This window comes from Trachemys scripta, chromosome 10, assembly GCF_013100865.1.
Source record: "Trachemys scripta elegans isolate TJP31775 chromosome 10, CAS_Tse_1.0, whole genome shotgun sequence".
Classification (NCBI taxonomy): domain Eukaryota; kingdom Metazoa; phylum Chordata; order Testudines; family Emydidae; genus Trachemys; species Trachemys scripta.
The window spans coordinates 30,679,848-30,703,311 of record NC_048307.1 but is presented as its reverse complement, the minus strand read 5'-3'; the positions used below and the strand labels follow the sequence as shown (position 1 = coordinate 30,703,311).

General features: G+C 47.7%; 2 protein-coding genes across 5 annotated transcripts in view; one reads left to right on the top strand and one right to left on the bottom strand.

Annotated features, from left to right (window-relative positions):
- Positions 1–776, bottom strand: part of STUB1 (STIP1 homology and U-box containing protein 1) — an 11,760-nt gene extending 10,984 nt beyond the window's left edge. Inside the window, exon 1 of the mRNA XM_034783727.1 lies at positions 309–776. Coding sequence (XP_034639618.1) covers positions 309–539 — 231 coding nt within the window. The 5' untranslated portion in view covers positions 540–776. The remainder of the gene's footprint in view (positions 1–308) is intronic.
- LOC117883891 lies at positions 32–11,006 on the top strand. Of its 4 annotated transcripts, none has more exons than XM_034783733.1 (6): positions 32–65; positions 5,313–5,476; positions 5,760–5,853; positions 8,142–8,301; positions 9,121–9,273; positions 10,528–11,006. In XM_034783733.1, exons 2-6 carry the CDS (start codon positions 5,349–5,351, stop codon positions 10,698–10,700), a joined length of 708 nt encoding a protein of 235 aa, XP_034639624.1. In that variant the 5' UTR covers positions 32–65; positions 5,313–5,348; the 3' UTR covers positions 10,701–11,006. The 4 variants fall into 4 exon arrangements, with proteins under 4 accessions (XP_034639624.1, XP_034639621.1, XP_034639622.1 ...); XM_034783730.1 differs by lacking the exon at positions 32–65 and adding an exon at positions 650–718; XM_034783731.1 differs by lacking the exon at positions 32–65 and adding an exon at positions 718–752.
- Positions 11,007–23,464: the final 12,458 nt, after the last annotated feature.

Here is a 23,464-nt window from a genome sequence, read left to right as displayed (position 1 = left end):
GCCCTGCCCCCCCCCCGCAGTGGGTGCCAGCCCCTCCCCCAGATAGCTCAGCCCTGTCCCCAGAGGTGAGTGCCAGCCCCTCCCCCCAGACAGCTCAGCTCTGTCCCCCTGGCCCCCTTGGGGTCCAGCCCCTCCCCCCAGCTCCCCACACACACCCCGGCCAGGCCGGTATCCCCCCCTACGCCAGGCGCCCACCTAGGCCTCAGCTTGGTCCTGTAGGCCGCACGGCTCCCCGGTCCCTCCATCCCACCCACGTTAGGCCGCTAGATCCCCCCAGCCCCCCGCGCCAGGCCCCAGCCCGCACTCACGATGGCCCGGCCGTAGCAGGCAGCCGCCTCGGGGTACTTGCGGCTGACGAAGAGCCGGTTGCCCTGTTCCTTGTGCTCCTGGGCGCTGTGGCTCTTCTCGGGGCTGCCCCCGCCCGGGCCGCCCCCGAGCCCGGCCGCCGCGCTGCCGCGCTGCCCCCCGCACGGCCCCCCGCCGCCGGAGCCGCCCCCCAGCCCCAGGCCGCCGCTCTCCTTCTCCTCCTTCCCCTTCATGCCGCAGCGCAGCGCAGCGCTCCCGTGCGGGGCCCGGCCGGATCCCTGCGGCCTCGCACTGCGACAGCCCGGCCGGCCCTGCCCGAGCCCGCCTCCGCCCCGCCCCGCCCGCAGCCAGCGGGACTTCCGGCGGGGCCGGGCCTGGCGGGACGCGCGGGGCGGGCCTGAGGGGAGGGCAGGTGAGATGGCGATGGAGACGGAGTCGGCGCTGAGGGGAGGCCGGTGGCGGCTGGGAGACTGAGGGAGCTACGGGGGAGGGTTGGGGAGGGTCAGGAGGCTGGGCAGGGGAGGGAGGTCAGGGCTGAGGGGCTGGGAGAGTTGGGGAGCTGAGGATGGGATGGGAGGACTAGAGTGGGGCCAGGGGACTGAAGGGTGGGGCTAGGAGTGTCAGGGGTGAGGGGTCTGAGGGGTTCAGGGGGCCTGGGAGCTGAGGGGGTTGGAGGAGGAGGGGTGGCAAGCTGAGGAGCTGGGTGGCAGGAGCAGGAACAGGGCACTGCAGGGAAATAAAGATAAGTGCAGCAAGGGGCTAGGTTGGGCAAGGAGAGCTGCAGCTTCCTGGAGTGCAGGGAGAGCTAGGCTTAGGCCTTGGCTACACTTGCAGATGTACAGCGCTGTGAGTTAAACCTGACTTCGTGCAGCTGAGTACGGAAAGCGCTGCAGTCTGTCCACACTGACAGCTGCCAAGCGCACCGTCATGGCCACATGTGCGGCAATTGCAGCGCTATTGGGAGCGGTGCATTATGGGCAGCTATCCCACAGAGCACCTTTTCCCATTCTGGTGCCGTGGGTTGTGGGAAGGGGGCGTGGGATTCTGGCTCCTGTCCCAATGCCCCATGATGCATCGCTTCGCATCCCAGAAATCCCTTTGTTTCCGTCTACCTTTGGCGCCATCTTTCAACGGTTTCTGTACAGCGCGATCTGTCTGCGGGAAATGGAGTCCGAAGTGCTGAGGTGTATGCTGATGAGTCTCGAAAGCACGTCACGTTTGGCTGTCGAATTATTCCTTAAGATCCAAATTGACAGGGTGAGGAGTCCGACGATGCTATCGAGCCGCATAACACGTACGACACGAAATTGCTTGTGGCATTCACGGACATGCTCAGCACCGTGGAACGCCGCTTTTGGGCTCGGGAAACAAGCACCGAGTGATGGGATCACATCGTCATGGAAGTCTGGGATGATGAGCAGTGGCTGCAGAACTTTCGGATGAGAAAAGCCACTTTCATGGGACTGTGTGAGGAGCTCGCCCCCACCCTGCGGCGCAAGGACACAAGATTGAGAGCTGCCCTGCCAGTGGAGAAGCGGGTGGCTATTGCAATCTGGAAGCTGGCAATTCCAGACAGCTACCAGTTGGTCACAAACAGTTTGGAATGGGAAAGTCGACTGTTGGAATCGTGTTGATGCAAGTTTGCAAGGCCATTAATTGCATCCTACTCAGAAGAACTGTGACTCTGGGTAACATGCAGGAAATAGTGGATGGCTTTGCACAAATGGGGTTCCCTAACTGTGGAGGGGCAATAGATGGGACGCACCTTTCTATTCTGGCACCACCCCACTTAGGATCCGAATACGTTAATTGGAATGGGTATTGCTCTATGGTTCTCCAGGAGCTTGTGGATCACGGTGGGCGTTTCATTGACTTTAACACAGGCTGGCCCGCAAAGGTGCATGACGCACACATCTTTTGGAACACTTGGCTGTTCAGGAAGATGCAGGCTGGAAGATCACGGTAGGGGAAGTTGAAATGCCCATTGTGATCCTTGGAGATCCCGTTTATCTGTTAATGCCGTGGCTCATGAAACACTGCACAGGGAGCCTTGACAGCAGCAAGGAACGGTTCAACTACAGGCTGAGCCAGTGCCAAATGACTGTGGAGTGTGCCTTTGGCCGTTTAAAAGCCCGCTGGCGATCTCTGTTTGGGAAGCTGGACTTGGCCGAAAACAGCATCCCCACGGTTATATCCGTGTGCTGTGCCCTCCATAATATTTGTAAAGGGAAGGGTGAAAGCTTCACTCAGGCATGGACCTCCGAGGTTCAACACCTGGAGGCTGAATTTGCACAGCCAGAGAGCAGGGCTATTACAGGGGCCCAGTGCAGGGCTGCAAGGATTAGGGATGCCTTGAGGGAGCAATTGGAGGCTGAAAACCAGCAGTGATATCTGGTGCCCTGCACGGGAGTGAAGAGCAGTAGTTCCAATCTTTAGGAATCAGTGTTTGCTAAGCAGACAAGCAGCCCAGGAAATAAACAGGCACTGCAAGTCTAAGGAGGCTTTTACATTATGCAATAGTAAAGAATGTTTTCAAAGCCAAAAAATCCATTTATTGAAAAGAAACAAGGGGGTGGAGTGGGGAACAGTACAATCACAGATTCGCGTATGTCCTGTCTGGGGTGCTGTGCAGTGAGTGCTGCACTTCAGGACAGCTATACTGCATGGTGATGGGGGTTGAGTGTAGAGGGTAAGGGTTGTGGTTTTCAGGGCTGGGTGGTGGTTTTCAGGGCTGGGTGGTGAAGATACTGGTGTTGGAGGCAGCAGGTGAAATGAAGAACACGGAAGTTGGGGAAAGTGGGTTGGAGGTGACAGTGGGGCACAACGGAAAGAGTTTTGGAACAAGGGCTGTGTGTGGGGTGGCGTTTGCGGTACTGCTCTTTCTGCACGGCTACCAGCTCCTAGATAGCATCTGCTTGGCGCTCCAGGATGCCTATGAGCCTATCAGTGCTTTGCTGCCGGTGCGTGGTGCTTTGCTGCCGGCGCGCTGCATTTTCCTGGCGGATCCTGCTTTCTCTCTCCCTCCAGTTCTGTGCTTTCTCGTTCTCTTTAATAGATTGCCACATCACTTCTTGCAGCATGTCTTTTCTTTTTCGCAGTCTCTTCCTGAGTCTTTGCTGTCTCTGAGCAGGCAATAAGAGGGACGGCTGAGGTCTCAAGGTTGATGCAGCTGTATAGGCAAAATGCAACATTTAACAGAGGCAGCATTGTTTATACCAGACAGTAATGATTCCCCCCGCACTTAAGGAGTAGAAAACACACAGGGTCTACACAATAGCATAATTTTCCCATCTGAAACAGAGCACACACATCCCACGAGAGCCTCAAAATGGTGAGTAAGGGGGACGGATTGTTTCAGGGCTGCACTGCCCTCTGGCTTTCTGTGCCTTGGGGAGCACCAACAGCTTCAGGGAGCACCTACACTGAACACTGTCCCAACATTTTCCACAGGAGTTCATCCTGGACAACATCTCGCTGCTGAGGGTGACCTGGGAAGCAAGGGAGGGTCTTCTACTGCAATGTGGCTTCCGCCCTGGCCCATATGCAGCTTGCCTGTGTGCAGCAATGGTCCCCTCGCGGCACAGTGGCATGGACACGTTAGCCTGGCTGGGACAAGGACCACGGTGGCTCTCCCGATAAACCTGCGCAAGCGCATTGCACACGTTCTGGATGAGACATTCGAGGAGATTACCGAGGCAGATTACCACGATGTGATAAACCACATCAATGCACTATGCCTAACCCTTCTCTCCTAAAGAGCCCGCACCGAAAAAATTCCTTCCCGGAAAAAAAAAAAAAAAAAACCCACGCTTACCGGGAACCTGCTCTTCTGTTTGTCCTCCACCAAGTACCGGCCGCTGCGACTGGCTACCTTCCTCCTGGCTCAAGAAGAGCTCCTGGCTGCATTGCTCCAGGGATTCTGGGGTGTCTCCATCCGGCCCACCACCATCACTTCAGAGCCGGTGGGGGAGAGGAGGAAGAGGAGGTGGAGGAGGAAAACTGAGGTGTCCATGGTGGTGCTCGGAGTGGAGGTGGGGTTAACCCCAAGTATCGCATCCAGCTCTTTGTAGAATTGGCAGGTCGCGGGGGGAGCACCCGAGCGGCCGTTTGCGTCGCGGGCTTTGCGGTAGGCACTCCGCAGCTCCTTCACTTTAATCCTGCACTGCAGGGCGTCCTGGTCATGGCCCCTTTCCATCATGTCCTTTGATACCTTCCAGAAGGTATCGTAATTCCTACGTCTGGAGCGCAGCTGGGACTGTACAGCTTCCTCCCCCCAAACACTGATGAGGTCCAGCAACTCGCCTTTGCTCTATGCTGGGGCTCACTTGGCGCGTGGAGGCACGGTCACCTGGAAAGATTTGCTGATAGGATTCCACACCACGCCGGGCTGAGCAAACAGGAAGGGGATTTTTAAAATTCCCGGGGAATGTAAAGGGTGGGTCACATGGTTGGTTACCTGAGGCCAGGGCAGTAGAGTTTGAACTGATGACCAGAGTGGCTAGAACAGGCATTGTGGGATAGTGCCAAATAATTCTGGAGGCCATTCACAGCGCATTGGGTGGCCACACTGGCGCCGCAGCGGCAGCACAATACTCGCTATTCCTCTTGGAGAGGTGGAGTACATGCAGTGCTGCAACCACGGAGATACAGCGCTGCAAATGCTTTGCCAGTGTGGACGGGGAGTGAGTTACAGCGCTGGGGGAGCCTTTACAGCGCTGTAACTCACAAGTGTAGCCAAGGCCTCAGAGGCAGCGCCTTGAGGGGGGGCCATAAGGACCAAAGGTGCTAAAAGGTGGAGAGGCCTGCTGGAGAGCATGGTGGGGTGAAGGACGGGGGGGGGGGTAAGGAGAGAAAAGAGAGAATGTTGACAGGGCAAGTAGAAGGTGAATGAAGTGAGAATGGGTTTGGGGTTGTAGGGAGGGGAGATAAGTATCAGCATTTTCTTCCCATAAGGTCTCTGCTCTGTAGTTCCATTAGCATCAAGTTTGTTTGTCCTTCTCTTTTAGATGTTCTTCATCCTCAGTGTCCTGGAACCCTGAAACATGCCATTAACTGGAGGCCTATATGGTTGTGAAGACCCCACCTACTGGAGGACAGTGTTTGATGTCTACTGGGATGTACTCAAAGCCAAAGGAGGCAGGCAGAAAAAACTTGCTGAGTTGGATAAATGGTAAACGCTCAAGCATTTAAGGTGGTTTCTTTTCTGCTGCATTATTCTCTCTAGGAGCACCACCTCATCATCTGTTGAGGAAGCATACAGCTATGAGTCCTATCCATAGCAGCCTCTTTCAGTGTGAAATCCCTGCCAAATGTTCTTCATTAGTAGCAGCTGGGTCTTCAATAGCATGAGCTTCCTCTCAGCCAGTCAGTCTCAGCTGCAACTCCAGCAGCAAGAACATGTAGGTTCAAGACTATATTTTGACTCCTTGTCTGCCAACGGGTCTTTGTTTCAGGTATCAGGAGGAGCTGCCAGTTGCTATTTCAGGAAGGAGAGAAAAATATCTGACACAGGCTGAAGTGGTGAAACTGATGGAATGGAAACTTGCTGTAAGTAGCTTTCCCAGATGAATTGCCATATGTAACATCTCAGCCATATAATCAAAGTGTTTGTGTAGTGGCGAGGAGGGTCTAAGGCAATGTTACAGCTTAAGTCGACATAAACTATGTTGCCCAAGTGTGTGAATTAGCCATCCCCTTGAACGACACAATTTATGCCAATTTAAGCGCCAGCATGGAGAGCACTGTGTCAGTGAGAAAGCTGCTACTGTTACTTGCAGGGGCTGGGGTAATTAGATTCACGATCCATAGAGTGACTATATTAGAGAGCTTACATTAGCACAGCTGCATCAGTGCTGCTGTAAACTCTCTAGTGTAGCCATAAGCTCAGAGCCTTGGGGTCTATAACATCATTTTCAATTGCTGGTGGTTTGGAGCTCTGCTGATTATATTGACTTTTTTTTAAAACCTGTGTGAAAGAGTTTGATGCTGCCAGCCTTAAGGCCTCTGTAGTTAGCATCTATTTAATTCTGTTATTCATATTTTAAAGGTACTGCAGTCAAGGAAAACAATCCAGCCAAATCTTCTGGTCTCTCTGAACCATGCTTGATGCACGACTGGGGGAGGAGCAATGGTGTCTTTATGCTACCTTTTTGGCTCCTTAATTGAGGGGTTATTGTGCCCCCCCACACACACACACACACACACACCCCTTATAGAAGCCTCAGGCTTGCTGTAAGTTGCCATCAGCTACCATAGCCCCAGGGGATTGTCCCAGCAATCCGGGATCTTGGGGGCATATGGCTTTTCTACCACATGCAGTTGCCCAGGCTATGTCCCCTAAACAGGATCCTACAGTGGGATGGCATAGAGTCACTCTGCCAGGTAGCAGCCTCCTCACCTTCTGAAGCTGAGGATTTGGCCCTTTATTTAAAAAAAGTTATCCTCTGTTTGCATTAGCAATAACACATTAGAATATCAGAGCAAGAATATTTTTAAATCCAAGGTGCGCTATTTGTTTAACTTTTTGCATTTCACCCAGCTTGGTAAGTTTCCTCTGACTAGCACAACAGAGCTGTGTGTGGGTTTCCACTACAATAGGGGAATTATTATTCAGTCACTTATTTATGAAACATTAATACGGTACACAACTCTTTACAAACAAGGAGGTGGATCCCTGCTGCATAATAATCAAATTATCATGGGCTGTTGACTCACAGGAAGAGGGTGATTAGTCCAAGTGTAATGGACAGGGTGGAAAAGTCAAAGGGAGTATTTAGGAGAGAGGAGCAGGAGGAATGTAAGGGACAAGGTGGGGGGAGATGGTGGAAACAAAGGTAAGAAACTAGTGGCATTGTAATGGGACAGAGGCTTGAAGATGTGGTCAGAGGAGCACATGCTTAGGCTTTGTCTACACTAGGAAAGAGGACAAGATGAAGCCCCTGAAGTGATGTGAGGAGTTGAGGTGATGTGCTCAGAGTGTGGGTTAAGAAACTTTAAATCCCACCCTCCAGCAAAACAATGTTGCTGGAAATCTTGTGTTTCATAAAATCGTGCACACCCTAGGGTTTTAAAAACAAAACACCTTTTCCCCCAAACAGAGCCTCAATTCTGAGCTTCAGCTCACTTGGCATTCTCCTTTTAGATAGTCACATAGCTTTTTCATTTTCTGGACCAGGGGTAAGCAACCTATGGCACGTGAGCTGATTTTCAGTGGCACTCACACTGCCCGGGTCCTGGCCACCAGTCCGGGGGGCTCTGCATTTTAATTTAATTTTAAATGAAGCTTCTTAAATATTTTAAAAACCTTATTTAATTTAACTAAACTATTGTTGTATGTATCTATTATAGACTTATAGAAAGAGACCTTCTAAAAACGTTAGAATGTATTACTGGCACACAAAACCTTAAATTAGAGTGAATAAACGAAGACTCGGCACACCACTTCTGAAAGGTTACCGACCCCTGTTCTGGACCATGCTTGAGAATAAAGATCCCCACACGGGGGGTTTTTCCTTCCAATCACAAAACATCTCAACTTGGAGAATGCCAGGAAGGGCTCTCCCTCTGGATCACTAGTGGCCCACAGACCATAGCTTGGGAACCTTCACTAAAAAGAAATATCCGTGGAAGGACTCATACTTTTCCCATGTGTTGGAAAGAAACTCATGGCCCCACCGTATTGAAACCGTTATTCTAAAGGCCACTTTTAATTGCTGGTGCCTGTAAACTATAGACTTTTTCCTGTAGCAATGAGCTGTACTCACTTGTAGAGTGAAGACGCTGAGCTCCTCAGGTTGGGATGTCCTTACCATGCTCTCTTCTCTCCTCCCATCTAGCGGGGAAAGTTTCGTCCTCGTCTGCAGCAGCTGGTGGCCACTAACTCCAGTGAAACGGTGGAGAGCTGTACAAGGAAAGCTTTCCAGCTCCTTCCAGACGTGGCAGCTGCCATTACTGAGCTGAGCCAGCTAAAGGCTGTGGGACCAGCCACAGCTTCGGGTAAGGAGTTGTGGGAGGGAGGGGATAAATCCAAGAGGGCCAGGGCCTGGCTATACCGTTAGGTAAGAAATGGGAAGATTGTTCAGATTTTCCACAGCACTGTGTAAATAGCACCACCCAAATGGTGCTAGTTAGAGTGGGTCTGAAATGCTGATCTTTCCTGGATGATAAACACTTCTGGGAGACAGTATTGGCCCTAGAACTGAGCACTGGGGAAAAGAAAGGGGAAGCACCCACATCTGCAACCTGGTCTCAGTTTTTCCCAATCCAACAAGTAGCCAAACTTGTTTCCAATGGCCAGTTCTTAGAGAGAAGACCTTCGCAGGTGCTTAGTGCTGTGGCTGGCAAAAGCAGCAAATCAAAGGCATCTGGGCTTGCATGGGATGGAGCCTGCATATGAAGTTGTGGTTAGGTCTCTGGCTCAGTGTGTTTCCCCATGTGTTTGTGTAAAGTGGGGGCACGTTCACATGTGGGGGGGAATTAGAGACCTGCTCAAACTACAAAATTGTAATCCTTATTTCAATCCCCCTCTCCTCCCAAATTCAAGACTGTTCAGACACCCAGGGTTCTGGTTCAATCACATCTCTGCTGGGAATAAAGGTGAAACATACTTTTGGGTTCAGTTTCCATGATGTGTCCTGGAAGGTGGGGTCAGAAGTCTGATTCCAGGCATTCTGAGAGCCTGAACAAGGTGGGGGAAGCTGCATGTTTCTCCAAGACACGGGGCAGTCACTGTCATGCAGGCTGCCCCATGTCTCCTCTTCCTACCCCCAACCTCTTTCTTTTCTCTGCTCAGCACCTTCCACTCTTCCCACTTAGCAATTCTAGCTGCAGGAGCCCCAGAGGCTGCGGCATTTATGGCAGATGAAGCAATGGAGTCCATTCCAGGCCTCACCCCAATTCAATATACCCTCAAGCATTACATCCTCTACCTGGACAAGATCCAACTCTGTGTCAAGAAACTAAACAAAGGTAAGGGTAGGCGGGGTCACTGCCACAGACCTCATAGGGGGTAGGGGAAGGAGGATCGCATCTCTCTGCTTTAGTTAAGTGTTTATGGTCTGAATTTCAGAATTTATTTGAACTGCAATGAACCCTTTAGTGCTTACAGTAAGGTTGTCATTATGATACAAGAAAACAGTGGTTAGCACAAATGACTGGGAGTCAGGACCCTGGATTCTATTCTTGTCTCTGCCACTGATTGCATGGCCTTGGCTAAATTACGTAGGTCCACAGCCTCAAAGACATTTAAGCACTTAACTCCCATCAATAGGAGTTAGGCTCTTAAATACCTTTGAGGATCTGGGCCCTAGTTTCTCTGTGCTTCAGCTTCCCCCGATCTGTAAAATGAAAGTAACATTTACTCACCTCTGCCCAGTGCATTGAGATCCTCAGATGAAAGTTGCCGAAAGTACAACATTGTTGATATCTGGCATTTCTGCATCAAGTGATTCATTGAAAAGCAAATTAACTGGTAGTCAAATTCAGGAAACAGAATTTCCTGGTTTCTTAGACCTGAACCTTGCAGTCACTGTAGAGCCATTCTCAGCAGCGCCTGTATTGAAACAGCTGCTCTGCAAGATTTCCCTTATTAACCTTTCCTTGCCTTCTGTGCCCACCATGAATTTGCATTGTCTTTTTATTCTCCCTTCATTTTTTGCTTGAAGTTGTGGCCAGCTCCATCTCCCTTCCCTGCTCCCCTGGTCTGTGTCTTCCTCCTGGGTTTCCAAAGGTCTCAGTGTGGCAATGATTTTGTCCACTAAGTTTTCCTGCCCTGCCGTACTGTAGAACCATAGCAGCAGTAGGACAATTGTAGGCCAGGATTGCAGAGATGTTCTCCTGCCCCAACCCACGTGTACATCCATGAAACAACAGCAGCTTTTGATCTTTCCCTCCCTCCTAGTCTGGTATGACTGACATTCTCCACTCAGGAGAGGCTCAGAACTGGAATAGCAGGAGGGATGTTTGCAGGGCCAAAGTGAGGTGTATTGCCAAAGTTGTGTGGGAGCCCAGGAGAGGTGCTGCAGATCTGGATCAATGTGCATTAGCAGAGTTGTGTGAGGGAAGTCTGTCTCATTCTAATCTGTACCAGCAGCCTTTCACTTTACTGGGCCACATATCTTACCAAAAATTCATTTGGAGATGAGGGAGACAGGGTAGGAATCAATCTACATCTGGTTCCTCTACTGATGCAGAGTGTAATTGCTCCCTTCTGATCTTTTCTAGCGGATACAGAGAAAGCATGGACTCCTCATCGTGTGGAGCTGTGTCTCTGGGCCTGGGCCGTGGCACAGAAATTGTGTCCTTCACTGCTGCAGACTCTCAGCTCAGGGGGAGAGAAGGCAGCTGATGAGGCAGATGAGGATGTTAGACCCACAAAGAAATGGAAAGCCAGGTGAAAACATTATCAGCCAGGAACCTAACAAGCGTCACTCAGTGTTTGCTTCCTGTTATCCGATGCACAGTTTGACTAAATGCCAAAGCTGGACTCCTTGGGGAATCTAAATATTGCCCTTTTGGGGGGGATCATTCAGGGAATGGGTCAAATTGATCAGGTGTGGGAAGAAACAAAGGGGAGCTCTTCTGTTTGAATCACTCCCCATTTGGAACCAAAGCTAAGCTTTCAAATGGAGCCCTCTGCTTGGTGTGTGCAGTGATTTTTACAATAATTCCTTAATAAACTTTTGATGGTTTTTGTAGTACCACATAGTTGGTGTTTGTTTGATGTGCCAACAGGAAGTGCCCTCTCTCATACTGTATATCTCTTGTCCCATCTCACCTACCTCCTAAACATGAATGGATCTTCCAGGATGCCATCCTGGCCCCAGCTCTGGCTTCCTGGACCATTTACCTCCTTCATCTCCAATAATCCCATTGATTGAAGATTCCTCCAGCTGGAATTGTATCATCAGAGTTCTTCCATCACAATAGCTTCATGTCATGATCATTGAAAGAGCTGGTGATGTGCTCAGCCCTGAACAATAGTCAGACATCATGAAAGTCTCTGCTCTGGAGAGCTTATGCTCTGCGTGACCGACAAAATGCATTGAGACATCCAGAGAGGAAGTCACCATGGGTTTTATTTCCCCCTTCCTTCTATTCCTCTCCCCAGTCTATTCAATTATTCCATGGGTACACCCTACAAAAGAAGGGTGTCTTTGGTAGGGACTTGAAAGGGGATTGGAGACCTAACAGATGGGGATCAGGAGATCATTCCAGGCATAGGAAGCATCACAAAAGGCGGCAAAAAAGGAGCGGAAAAAGGAAATGGATGAGGCTTGCACTGTTGGCATAATTGGCATGACTGCACATTCCAGGCGCTGAAGTGTATTGGCAGTGTACTGGAATAATGATGCTGCAGTTCAGGCCCTTGGTACATTGGCAAAGCTGTGGGGACTCCAGGATTGGAAAAGCCCAGAGGGGTGGGGGGGCCGTGCAGTGCAAGCGTGAGGGGTGGGGAAGGGAGTCCCCAAGACTAGGATATGAAGGGTTGCTGCTGCAGATAAGGAGTGAGGTGCAATGTCCGGTTTATGTGTATCTCCCCCTTCCTAGCACATCTGTGGATGACTCTTGGGGCGATCCATGTCTTGTACCCCATTAAAGTGGATGAAACAAAGATGAAGGTTGTATGTGGTCAAACTGCCTTTCAGTGGCTCAAGAGAGCATGAATACCAACCTCAGGGAAGCCTGTTAAGAACCAGGGCACAAAGCCAAAATTGGTTGAGAGTTCTATTTAGATTTCACCACCAATTATCAAGTGCAAATTCATCATGCATTATAACTGCCTTGTCACAGAGAGTCCCCTTGGGTACTCCAATCTGTCACCCAGGTAAGCCTACCTTTGTGAGAGATGGTCCCTTACACCAAGGATCACAGCAATATTCAGGTTACTTCAAGTCCCAAAGGAAAAATCACTTACTCCCAGGTCAATTGCTCTGTAAATCTCACACCAAAGACAATGCTTGTAGCCAGTCCTATAATAAACTACCTAAATGTATATAGGAAACGTAAATAAGAATTATTTACAGGTTAAAGCAGGTGAAGGATACACGCACAAATAAGTTCCAATCTTACGTTTCAAAATGTAATAGATGCTTCTGTAATAAACAAGCTCTATATGCCCATTTGGGCTAACCCTGGCTAAGTACTGGGATTCTCTGACTTATGCCTAGGAAACTTTGCCCTCAGAGTCCAAGCAGCATAGAGATAGAGTTCCTTCTTGTTAGGGGGGGGTTTCTTCCCACTCCTCCTTGCGCTTTGAGGGGAACTCAGCTGATGGGGGAAATTCACTTGCATGATTCATCTTCATGGGGCAGGGAGAAGGGGGAAGAAGAGAGCAAGCAACAGTGTCTTTTGTCCCCTACTGTTCCACAATAATTTTTGGTGTTGATGGGTCTTCTCTTTTGGGCAGGACATTTGGTTGGAGACTGGCATTTCACACTAGTTAATGTCTCACACCTGACTGGTGATTTACACGAAGGTGCTCACAATGCAAACTTTCAAATATTATCTTACAATAAGTGACACAGCTGTTATAAGGAGATTGATGCCTGCAGCAGCTCACAAGCATTCCATAAAGTTTAAACACAGTCTTTTAAGTCTAATACCTATTTTAACAATACTAACAAACAGGTGAGCCAGACTGATTCCAGCTATGTGCTTATAATGTTTAGTTGAGACATAGGGACCTTGGCATGGGCTGGGCTAGCACCTGATCTGCCAGCATCCCATGTGCAACCTATCCCATCAGCTATTTGGTGTATCCTTTAGGTTACTAGATAATATCACTAAAGTTACAGCCCTTTATATTTTCAAATTACTGTACCAATATTAACATTCATTCTGGGGTGGCTCTGTGTATTATGAGGTACTATGGACCTAGACTATGCAGTAAGGCACTGATGACTTACATGTCTGAGCTGCATGGAATGTGGAGGCAGACTAGTAATTATGCGCCAGTGATAGCAGATCACAAAATCATTCAGCAGTTTTACTGGGTCATTTAAAAACAAGCGTACAACAAATTGAAAATATCTGAGGGCTATTTGCATTGTAGGAGAAAAACCCCAACCTATGGCTCCGCAGGAGCCTTCTTGGACTGTGTAGTTAGCCAGCTGGAACTAGATACTTGGTGTGACAGAACCCTGATGAAGTTGTTGAAGCCCTCTTTGAGAGAGGAGCAGGGGCTTGGAAAAGGAGGGTGCTACCATCTGTGCCTCTTAAGCTGCACAGGAACAGGGATCTACAGTTGCAGGATTGAGAGCTGTGCCATGGCAGCTCCTTGGAGACACAGGCATGGAAAAGGCAGAACCAGTGGCAGGCAGACAAGTGGAGCATTGCAGGAAAACAGGAATGCAACATCAATAGATTGGGGTGACATCTCAGTAAAAAGAGAAATCATGCAGCCCCCTCGCACAACTGCGTGGCTGAATTATATGCAGGGCTCAGTTTAGCCTTCCTGGGATGCAGCTTAAGTTATTACTCTTTTAGAGATGGAGAAACCGAGGCACAGAAAGGTGAAGCAAGTTGTCCAAAGCAGCTGGGATTAGAACACAGGATTTCTTATTACCTGAGCCTTGCTCAGTCTAGACAGTGCCTATACATTTCCCCGAAGATGTTTTTTGCTGCTGGAGCCTAAGTTACGGACACTGGGTAACCAAGGGACCTGTCTGCTGATGCCAGAGGACAGCTGCTGCGTTAGCTGACTCCGCAGAATCCAAACTGCCTCACATCCAATAATTAATGAGTTTATTAGACAGTCAGTGACACTGGCTGACCTGCCCCCGGAGTGGGAAGGGAATGGAGGTGAAATGGGAGATGATTATGTTGGATTTGGAGGGTCAATAAAGAGCAGAGTCAGGAACCAAAAGCCATCAAGAAAGCAAAGCAAGAGATAGAAAATAAGACTGTGTCCCCAGCCAAGCAGTGAGGCAGTCTTGAGGGCAACAGACAGCACTCAGTCCAGCTCCTTGTCAGCTCCCAGAGGCTCATGGCCACAGTGTGCATGGCACGGAACCCTTTGTGTCTCTGGAGACAAACCAAGAAGTGCCTGACATGCATGGCATGGTTCAGAAAACTTGCCGCAGTGATCAGGATTTGCTATCAATCAGGATCGTTTCATGCTGCCTGGAGTTTTCCCACTCTAGCAATTTTCCTTTGGGCTTTTCCCCCTCCCACTTGTTTTCACATTTCCTCTTTTTCTGGCAGCTCAACTGGGTCTGGATTCCTTTCATTCAAGAAGCATAGTGGCTGGCTGGATAGTTGGGAGGATCTTTCTGGCCCAGTGACAGCCTGAGCTTCCTCCCTTTAAAGTCAATTGCAAACCTTCCATTGACTGGGTGTTTAAGAGTATGGCTACACTACGGTGACTAAACCGGCATAGCTATGGTGCCGTAGCAATGGATAACACTGTAGTGTAGACAGCCTACACCAGTGGAAGGGGTTTTCCTTTACTGTAGGACCACCACCTCCCTGACTGATGGCCACTAGGTTGACAGAAGAATGCTAGACAGACACCTCACTGTGTCTGCACTGAGGTTTAAGTCGGCATATCGACATCATTCCAACCTATGGATTTTTCACACCCGTGAGCAATGTAGGTATGTCTACCTACATTTTTAAGTGTTGACCAGGACTAAGCGATGGTCAAAGACCTCTAGGTTTGTTGTATAGAACATAGACAGGGACTCCGAGTCCTCAGCATGAGGGGGCCAAATGCAGCCTGACTTGAATATGTGCATCTCCCATAAGCCTTCGGGCCAGTTGTTCAGTAATTGGGTATGAGCCAGTGCTAACAGGTAATTTACATCAACTGGCATCTCGCATCTGAATTTGGCCCACTGAGCCTGAGTGTATGAGAGTGGTAGGCCTGGTCTACGCTTAAAAATGAGATTGACCTAGGTCAGTCACTCAAGACTGAAAAATTTCACACCTTGGCCATCGTCGTTAGGTCGATCTAGCCATGGTGTAGCCATGGCTAGGTCAGAGGAATTCTTCTGTTGACCTAGCTACCACCTCTTGTAGAGATGGATTAACTACATCAATGGAAAAAACCTGTCTGTCAATGTATGAAGGGTCTACACTACAGCACTATAATTGCAACGCTGCAGTACCATAGCTGTGCCACTGTACAGGCTGTAGTGTAAGCATGCCCTTAAGTTAGACTCTCACTAGAGTATGCCTACATTATAGTCGCACAGCTACAGCCCGGCAGCTATGCCGCTGTCCTGTAGATGCTTCCTGCATAGATGAAGAGTTTTTCTGTTGGTGTAGGTAATCCACCTCTCCAAGAGCCTGTGGCTAGGTCAATGAAAGAACTGCCGCTACACCAGAGTTTAGGTCCACCTAACTATGTTGCATGGTGCATGAAATTTTTCATAGCCCTGAGCAATGTAGCTAGGTCAACCTAAGTGTTAGGGGACAGAGATGCATGGTGGAAAAAAAGCATCTGGGGGCAGGAGGAAGAGAAAATAAAAAGGTGTAGGTTAAAGACTAATTTACACTTTCTCATGACTCCTCAGACAATAATTCATACTAACAGACTACCATACACATAGGTAAGTGGGTCTAAGGAAGTTCTTTTCCATCTTTCACATTATCTCTGCATTTGACTCAAGTGTATCCAAAAATACAATGAACCAGGTCTAGCCATCAAAGTTTTATAGTAAAAACTGTTGTGCTAGCGACCTACAGATACTCATTTGGTGAATTACCATATACAGGTTTCAGCACTGTTTACGACTTCCTGTCCTTATCTATTTGTATCCTTGGTTATCTGTCTCTAACTCATCCACAAAGCCAGTGCGCTAAAGAGATATCTGTGGTAGTAATTTAAGGCTAGATTGCACAATCTTTACTTAAACAAGTAGTTACATTAGCCCACTGTAAGTGTTCACCAACATGAGTAAGGGTTACACAATCTCACCCTTGATATTTGGCAACCATTTCCCCCCAGATTCCCACTGATTTTTAAAGGTAAGAGCTTTTGCAGGGGAGCTCAGAAACACCTAAGGGATCGATCTTCAGATGGTATAAATTGAAGATATCTAACTAATGGCAGTTATTCCTTTGCACTGTGGCAGAAGAATCCCAATCTATGGGGTTTAGGATCTCCAGGAGGGCCTGATACAATAGGTCTCTGAACTGGTGATCCTAATAAAAGGATTAGCAAGTCAATAGAGCTAATACTCAGGAGCGTTTATACCAGCTGAGGATCTTTCCTATCAAATGTCAGAATGAGTATTCTCCAATTTCTGATTGGCAAAATCAAACTGGGACCCTCTTACTCAGAATAATAAATGTTATTTCAGTGCAAGTTTGTGTTTGGATAAGGCCAGAGATGAGGACTGAAACAACAGGGGGGGCTGATTCCTAAAATGAAGAGCCTTTTCTCTGAAGTGTTTTAGCCAAACAGATGTTCAAACAATTCAGCAGTGCCAACTCTCAGGCTAGTTGGAGTTTTTCCTCTAAGCCTCAGCTTCTGAGCATTGCATGAGAATGTTGGCTTTCATTTGAACAAAACACACTTCTAGCCGTCCTGGTATGGTTTCAGAGGAAAAAACCCTCTGAAATACAAACCCTCATGGCTCAGATAGCAAAAGACGAACACAATGAACCCAACATGTATTATTTTTGAAGTCTCAGCTATGTTAAACCAGTCTCAGGCTCTTTGATTGCTTGGGCTCAGCAAGTTTGCCAACATTAATGCCTAACATTAGGCACCTCCTGAAAAGTGCCCTGATTTTCAGAAGTCCAGTGAAGTCAATGGGAATGGCAGGTGCGCTAAACAGGATCTCATTTAGGTGCCTAAATGCACATTAAGAGGGCAAAAAGGGCCACAGTGCCATTAAAAGTCTCATGCACACAGCACCTAACTGTGAAAATTTTGACTAGAGAGTTAAACAGCCTGAATAAAAATCACTTCCCTTCTCAGTCAGGTTTGACTTTCTTTCATTTCTCAAGTATAACCCTACTAGTTCCCCAGTCATCCATATAGTCCTCCAGGGGAGAGGAAATTAAGATCTAATGCAAAAAAACCAAGGCTTGAAAAACAAGATGCTCTCCGGTCAACTTCCCTCACTCTTCACAGAGAGCTCTGCCACTACCATCTTTGAGATCTTCTTTATACATCGAAAAAATGAGGCCAAGAAACATACCCGTCCCCTTCCACTTTGCAAGTCACCTTTGGAGACCATATGAAAATGAACTAACTTTAAAGAGCTGAGCATCACTGCTTTTATACCCCTCCCCCACTCCACCCATGTTTGTGGATCTCTACTGTTTATTTCCCCTCTGTCTGTGGGGTAGACTTAACATTTATTAATAATGACTATCCCGTCCTTGCCTGAGGCCTCTGCTGATCTAGTCTTTCCAGGTCACTTGGCAGGTTGTTTCTGTCCTGCGCGTTGGCCGTGATGGGAATCTGCTGAAGGCCACACAGATTGGAAGAAAAGGAGAGTGAAAAATCCTTGCCCTGACTTTTGGGGAATTTGGAACCACAGGATCATCTGCTCCTGAAGGATCAATTAACCAGACACTGGGGGAGCGATAAGCCTGGCAAATCAAAGGCATTCCTAAGGTTATGTCTACACTAGTCTGTTTTCTGAAATGTGTCCCACTCTAGCCAACAGTAGTGCAGTTCCATTAGTGATAGCAATGGTGGGACTCCAGGCACTCCCCGCTGTGCTAGACACCCCATCAGCCAACCCTGCTTGGAGAGGAGCATGAGACACTGAACTTTGAGTGGCCAATACAGATTGTAATTATTATAGAAGGATGACATATTTAAGCTTTTGTCTAGGAGATATCTGAGAAAGCAGCCACTGAGCAAAGAAAAAGATTGACGGAGATGAGGCTGCTATTAATAGGCCTTGGTTTTTAAAGAACAGAGAGGAGATGTTTATTCATAACTAGGACACCAGGGAGTGGCTATCTTTTGGGAAAACGCCAAGCAACACATGGGAAACACACTTGAGAAATTCTTATTAAGTCCTTGTAGAAGATAAAAAAAACCTTCTGGATGCTGATATGTCAATTACAACCACAAACACTAATTGGGGAGCAGCTCCCTCAGTTTGGGGGGGGGGTATCAGAAACCATTAATCACGTTGTAATTAACTGAGGGTATTAGCGGCACAGTGCATGTCAATCAAGATATCCAACCCTTAAATCACAAAGGCTCTGAGACCTATTGAACTGCCACAAGTCAAAGGAGATACCTACTGAACCTGTGGAAGGAAGAGATATGAATTGATTGGTTCACTCAATCCATCACTGAGATGTGAGACTTCTGCTGTAATTAAAATACTCAATCTGTTGACTAAGCAGGAGTAGAACAGGCTAGTCTATTGCTCAGTCTTGAAACTCATTTATTTGGATTTTCTCTCTAGTTTCTTGATCAAGCCAACCTTGGTTTATTTGAGCTAATGGGAATTTTAGAACATCATGGGGAGCAGGTACAGCTGGCCATTTCCAGAGGAAGGAAGCTCAGAGGAGGCAGAATGGGGATAGAAGCACCAGCATTTTGGATCTGTCACTGGAGCCTCAGTTTGCTACTCCTGCTGGCATTTCTTGTTGTCAGTGATTGGGTGGGTGCCTATGAGTTCTCCCAGCTCAGGAGCATGGTCATAAACAACATATTTCAGAGTAACAGCCGTGTTAGTCTGTATCCGCAAAAAGAAGAACAGGAGTACTTGTGGCACCTTAGAGACTAACAAATTTATTAGAGCATAAGCTTTCGTGGACTACAGCCCACTTCTTCGGATGCATATAGAATGGAACAAGTACTCCTGTTCTTCTTTCTATAAACAACATACTGTCCTCAAGAACCAGAGAGCCAGTGTCCTCGCTTTGCTTGGAGGTTTTCTGTCACTCTTGAAGGACCAACTCACAAAAGACAGCTATGCCAACGTATCATCTTGGGGCAGGCTTATTATTGTATTTGAAATTTTACCGCTCCCTCCCATGTATTATGGGCCAACTGTTTGGCATGCCTACAGTATTGCTTCTCTTCCAATTTCCTGGCACTTAGTTATTTGCAACTATTACATCCACAGAGGAAGGACGGTCCACTCATGAGGGCACTTGCCTGGGACTCCAGAGACCAAGGTTTAATTACTTGCTCTGCCACAGACCTTGGGCAAGTCACTTAGGCCCAGATTTTTAAAGGTACTGAAATCTGTGGGAGCTGGGTGCCTAAACAACCTTACAAATCCAGACCTTAGTCTCTCTGTGCTTCAGTTCCCTGTAAAATAAGTGTCAAAGTTCAGGGCACACTGCATTCGTGTTCCTGCTCCATGGTTCCTCGATGGCTCCCACTCTAGGCTTCTGGCTCCTCAGCCATCACCTCTCTTGGGGAGAGACCCACGACTTTTTCCCTCCTGAGCAGGGGTTTTCCAGGCTGCACAGTTCCCTGCCTACACTTTTATATAAGATAGACTGCTAGATAGCAAAGTGCAGACACTGGCCTATCTCCCTTAAGAGGCTATAAGCAGCATAATTGCTCATAGTTACAAAGAGCTGGGTGGTAATTTATAAACACGCACATTTATTCTTAAGGTGAAAGCATTACTGAGAAAACATTAAAAACCACAGTAGCTATATGCATGCTAAAAAGTTTACCAGATCCGGTCACCCCAACTCCAACCTCAAGCTCTGTCATGCGTCAGTCCTTCCAATCCTTCCCTAAGGATTGGGGCCCCTTTTGGATAGAAGGTTCTGTCTATTTGCCGGATCAGAAAGAAGGCCCCAAGTCAGTTTAAACTCAGGCTATTTATCTACAAGTCCTTTCTTTGTTGGTCTCTGAAGAACGTAGTCTGAACTAGGATATGAAGCCTCCCAGACAGTGGTACCTCTTGTGGGGGGGTGGAGGGGGAAGAGAGTTACTTTACAATCTGTCCCATTTGGCTTAAACACCACTCAATGTTTTTAGATCCCAGAGGAGCTGTGGTAGCCTCCTGCATGGAGAAGAACACAACTATACATAAACTATTCATTTAAAACAATGGACCCCAAAGCTACTGCATGAGGCTGCAATATTTGTCACATCTCCCCCATAAAGAAGTTACATTTATGTATTATTGTGGGCTGGGATTGCATGTGATACCATAAGGCCATCCCAGGAAATTGCCATATCTGTCACAAGTCTTCTAGTTCTTTATCTTACAGTAATATTGGGAGGTTATATACATTAGGGAATGTCAGCTATTGGATAATGGAAGCCAGGTAAATTCCTTGGTTGGAAAAGCTAGACAGATATTGTTTCTCTACCCATAAGTCTCTGAACTGGACTCTAGTAAAGCATAGTGAGTTGTGCTGCAATATTCTAAGAATGCTAAAGATGGATCTCTTTAATCCAAAAATTAAAATACATAAATCAATTTATTTGCTGTTTGTACAGCCTTTTCTGCTAGCTCCATGCTCCCCTTGACTGGGCAGAGTTAAGAATTTGAATGGATCTGTCTAAGAGAACTGCTGAAATGAGCCACTTGTGAATCATTATCCATTGTGAGCTCATCAGCCATCCCTTGGTGTGAAAGTTGTGATTTGCTGTGTGTTATTACACTGTTGCTTGATGGGTCATGTAACAGCTCAGTTTCAAAGAATTCTGGGTGCACTTCTCCCCACACCTTTTCATTTACACATTCCCTGTCCATGAACATAAGAATGTCCGTACTGGGTCAGACCAAAGGTTCATCCAGCCCAGTAACCTGTCTGTGGCCAATGCCATGTGCCCCAGAGGGAGTGAATCTAACAGGTAATGATCAAGTGATCTCTTTCCTGCTGTCCATCACTACTCTGACAAACAGAGGCTAGGGACACCATTCCTTACCCATCCATGGCTCCAGAAGGTCCTGAGACTTTCTTCTCAGTCTCCTCCTGCCACTGGCCAAGATGACCATCCACCAGTCCCAGAGGAAGAAGCTGGATGGTCTGGTCCTTTGGAACCCTGGGGGCCAATTTGTAGCCCTTCAACTGTTCACACATCTCCATGGAGTTCCTTTTGGGCAGCATCTACTAACTCTTGGGATACTTTCTCATGTTGTGAGTGTTCTCAGGTTCTCAGCTTGGTGTCACCCTCTGGATCCCTTCCTTTGGCCCACTCTGTTTGTATTCTTTGCTCCCCCTCTTCCCTTATTTAATTGATTTCTGGGCTCTGCAGCCTCTCCTCTCAGGTGAGGGGAGGGACCTTGTTTTCCTTATCAGCTCTGCTCATATAGGCTGATTGTAGCTCTGTTGGATTTTAAAAACATATGCCACCAGGCAATCATCTTGCAGGACAATCCCCAACCCATATGAACATGCATTAACTGAGATCCTCGGTTCTTAATCCCAAAGTATTTCAATACCAGTGCTTCTGTGACAGCTTGTTTCTAAATAGCTGGCTTTTACTAGCAATCACTGCTATCCTGTACCATGCACAAGCAGAATTCTGAGGAGACTTAAGTAACAAGTGACGGGTAAATCTGTTTAGATAAGTTAATGAACTCATTCATCTCCATTATAACTTTTCATTTTAGGCCCTTTTCAACTATGCAGTTGCTTCCACCTTTCTAGAGCTGGGTCAGAATCCTTTGTCACCAAGTATGTGTCCTACATAACTAATCTCCTCAGCCTAGTTTGGCAGCTGTTGCTGTTCAATTTAAGGCTTTACGATTTTTCATGCTGGAGAACACTGCAGTTTCTTATTGTGCTCTTAATCATTTTCACCCCATGTGAGGAGACTGTCAATTCCACCCGATCCAGATCCTCAAAGATCCAGGACGTGATGTTTTTGTACACCTTTGGCAGAGGCGGTCCCAAGGTCTGCAGAAAAGGACCTAGGGGTCACAGTGGACGAGAAGCTGGATATGAGTCAACAGTGTGCTCTTGTTGCCAAGAAGGCTAACGGCATTTTGGGCTGTATAAGTAGGGGCATTGCCAGCAGATCGAGGAACGTGATCATTCCCCTTTATTCGACATTGGTGAGGCCTCAGCTGGAATAAGGTGTCCAGTTTTGGTCCCCACACTACAAGAAGGATGTGGAAAAATTGGAAAGAGTCCAGCGGAGGGCAACAAAAATGATTAGGGGTCTGGAGCACATGACTTATAAGGAGAGGCTGAGGGAACTGGGATTGTTTAGTCTCCAGAAGAGAAGAATGAGGGGGGATTTGATAGCAGCCTTCAACTACCTGAAGGGGGGTTCCAAAGAGGATGGAGCTCGGCTGTTCTCAGTGGTGGCAGATGACAGAACAAGGAGCAATGGTCTCAAGTTGCAGTGGGGGAGGTCCAGGTTGGATATCAGGAAAAACTATTTCACTAGGAGGGTGGTGAAACACTGGAATGCGTTACCTAGGGAGGTGGTGGAGTCTCCTTCCTTGGAGGTTTTTAAGGCCCGGCTTGACAAAGCCCTGGCTGGGATGATTTAGCTGGGAATTGGTCCTGCTTTGAGCAGGGGGTTGGACTAGATGACCTCTTGAGGTCCCTTCCAACTCTGATATTCTATGATTCTATGAAAGTTGCTTAAAAATATCTACCTAGAGGGGAGTTGAAGGTGTTGAGTCAAACCTGCCAAAAACCCTTGGCTTGTACCCAAACCAAAAATACTCTTGTATTTCAAAATCTAGTCATGACCTCCTCAAGTGTTCTTGGGGGCGGGAAGACTCACATTAGATACCCTTACTTGGATCTATACCAATCCTGAGCTTGTTTGATTTTATTACAGTGACCATACTATTAATCAGAGCTGGTCTCTACCCTTTGTTGATCGTTGTATTCTCTTTAAGGGTAGACTTTGCATTCTAGAATAGCAGTCAGAAGGTTTGCAGTGTCACACTTTCATTTGAGAAGGGCAGTTTTCATTAGCCCTGCAAATAACCACTGTTCTTTACAATGCAAAGTGCATGTTTCTCAATAACCTTGACTTGGCTATCAGTTATACGATCAATGCCTTGGGTTCCACTTTGTCCATCTGCCCAAATTCACATAACAGCTTTAATACATAGGACTATGACAATCAATAGTCTCACCTGGCAGCTGGATTCTTGCAAAGAGAACATGATTTTCCCAGGTAACACTCTTGCCAGGATTAGAGTAATCTTGGAATTCATGAATGATCCTATCTAGCTGTTTGCAATCTCCTTCATGCTCCTACTAACACATGCAATAGCTCTTCAAACCTGCTGCA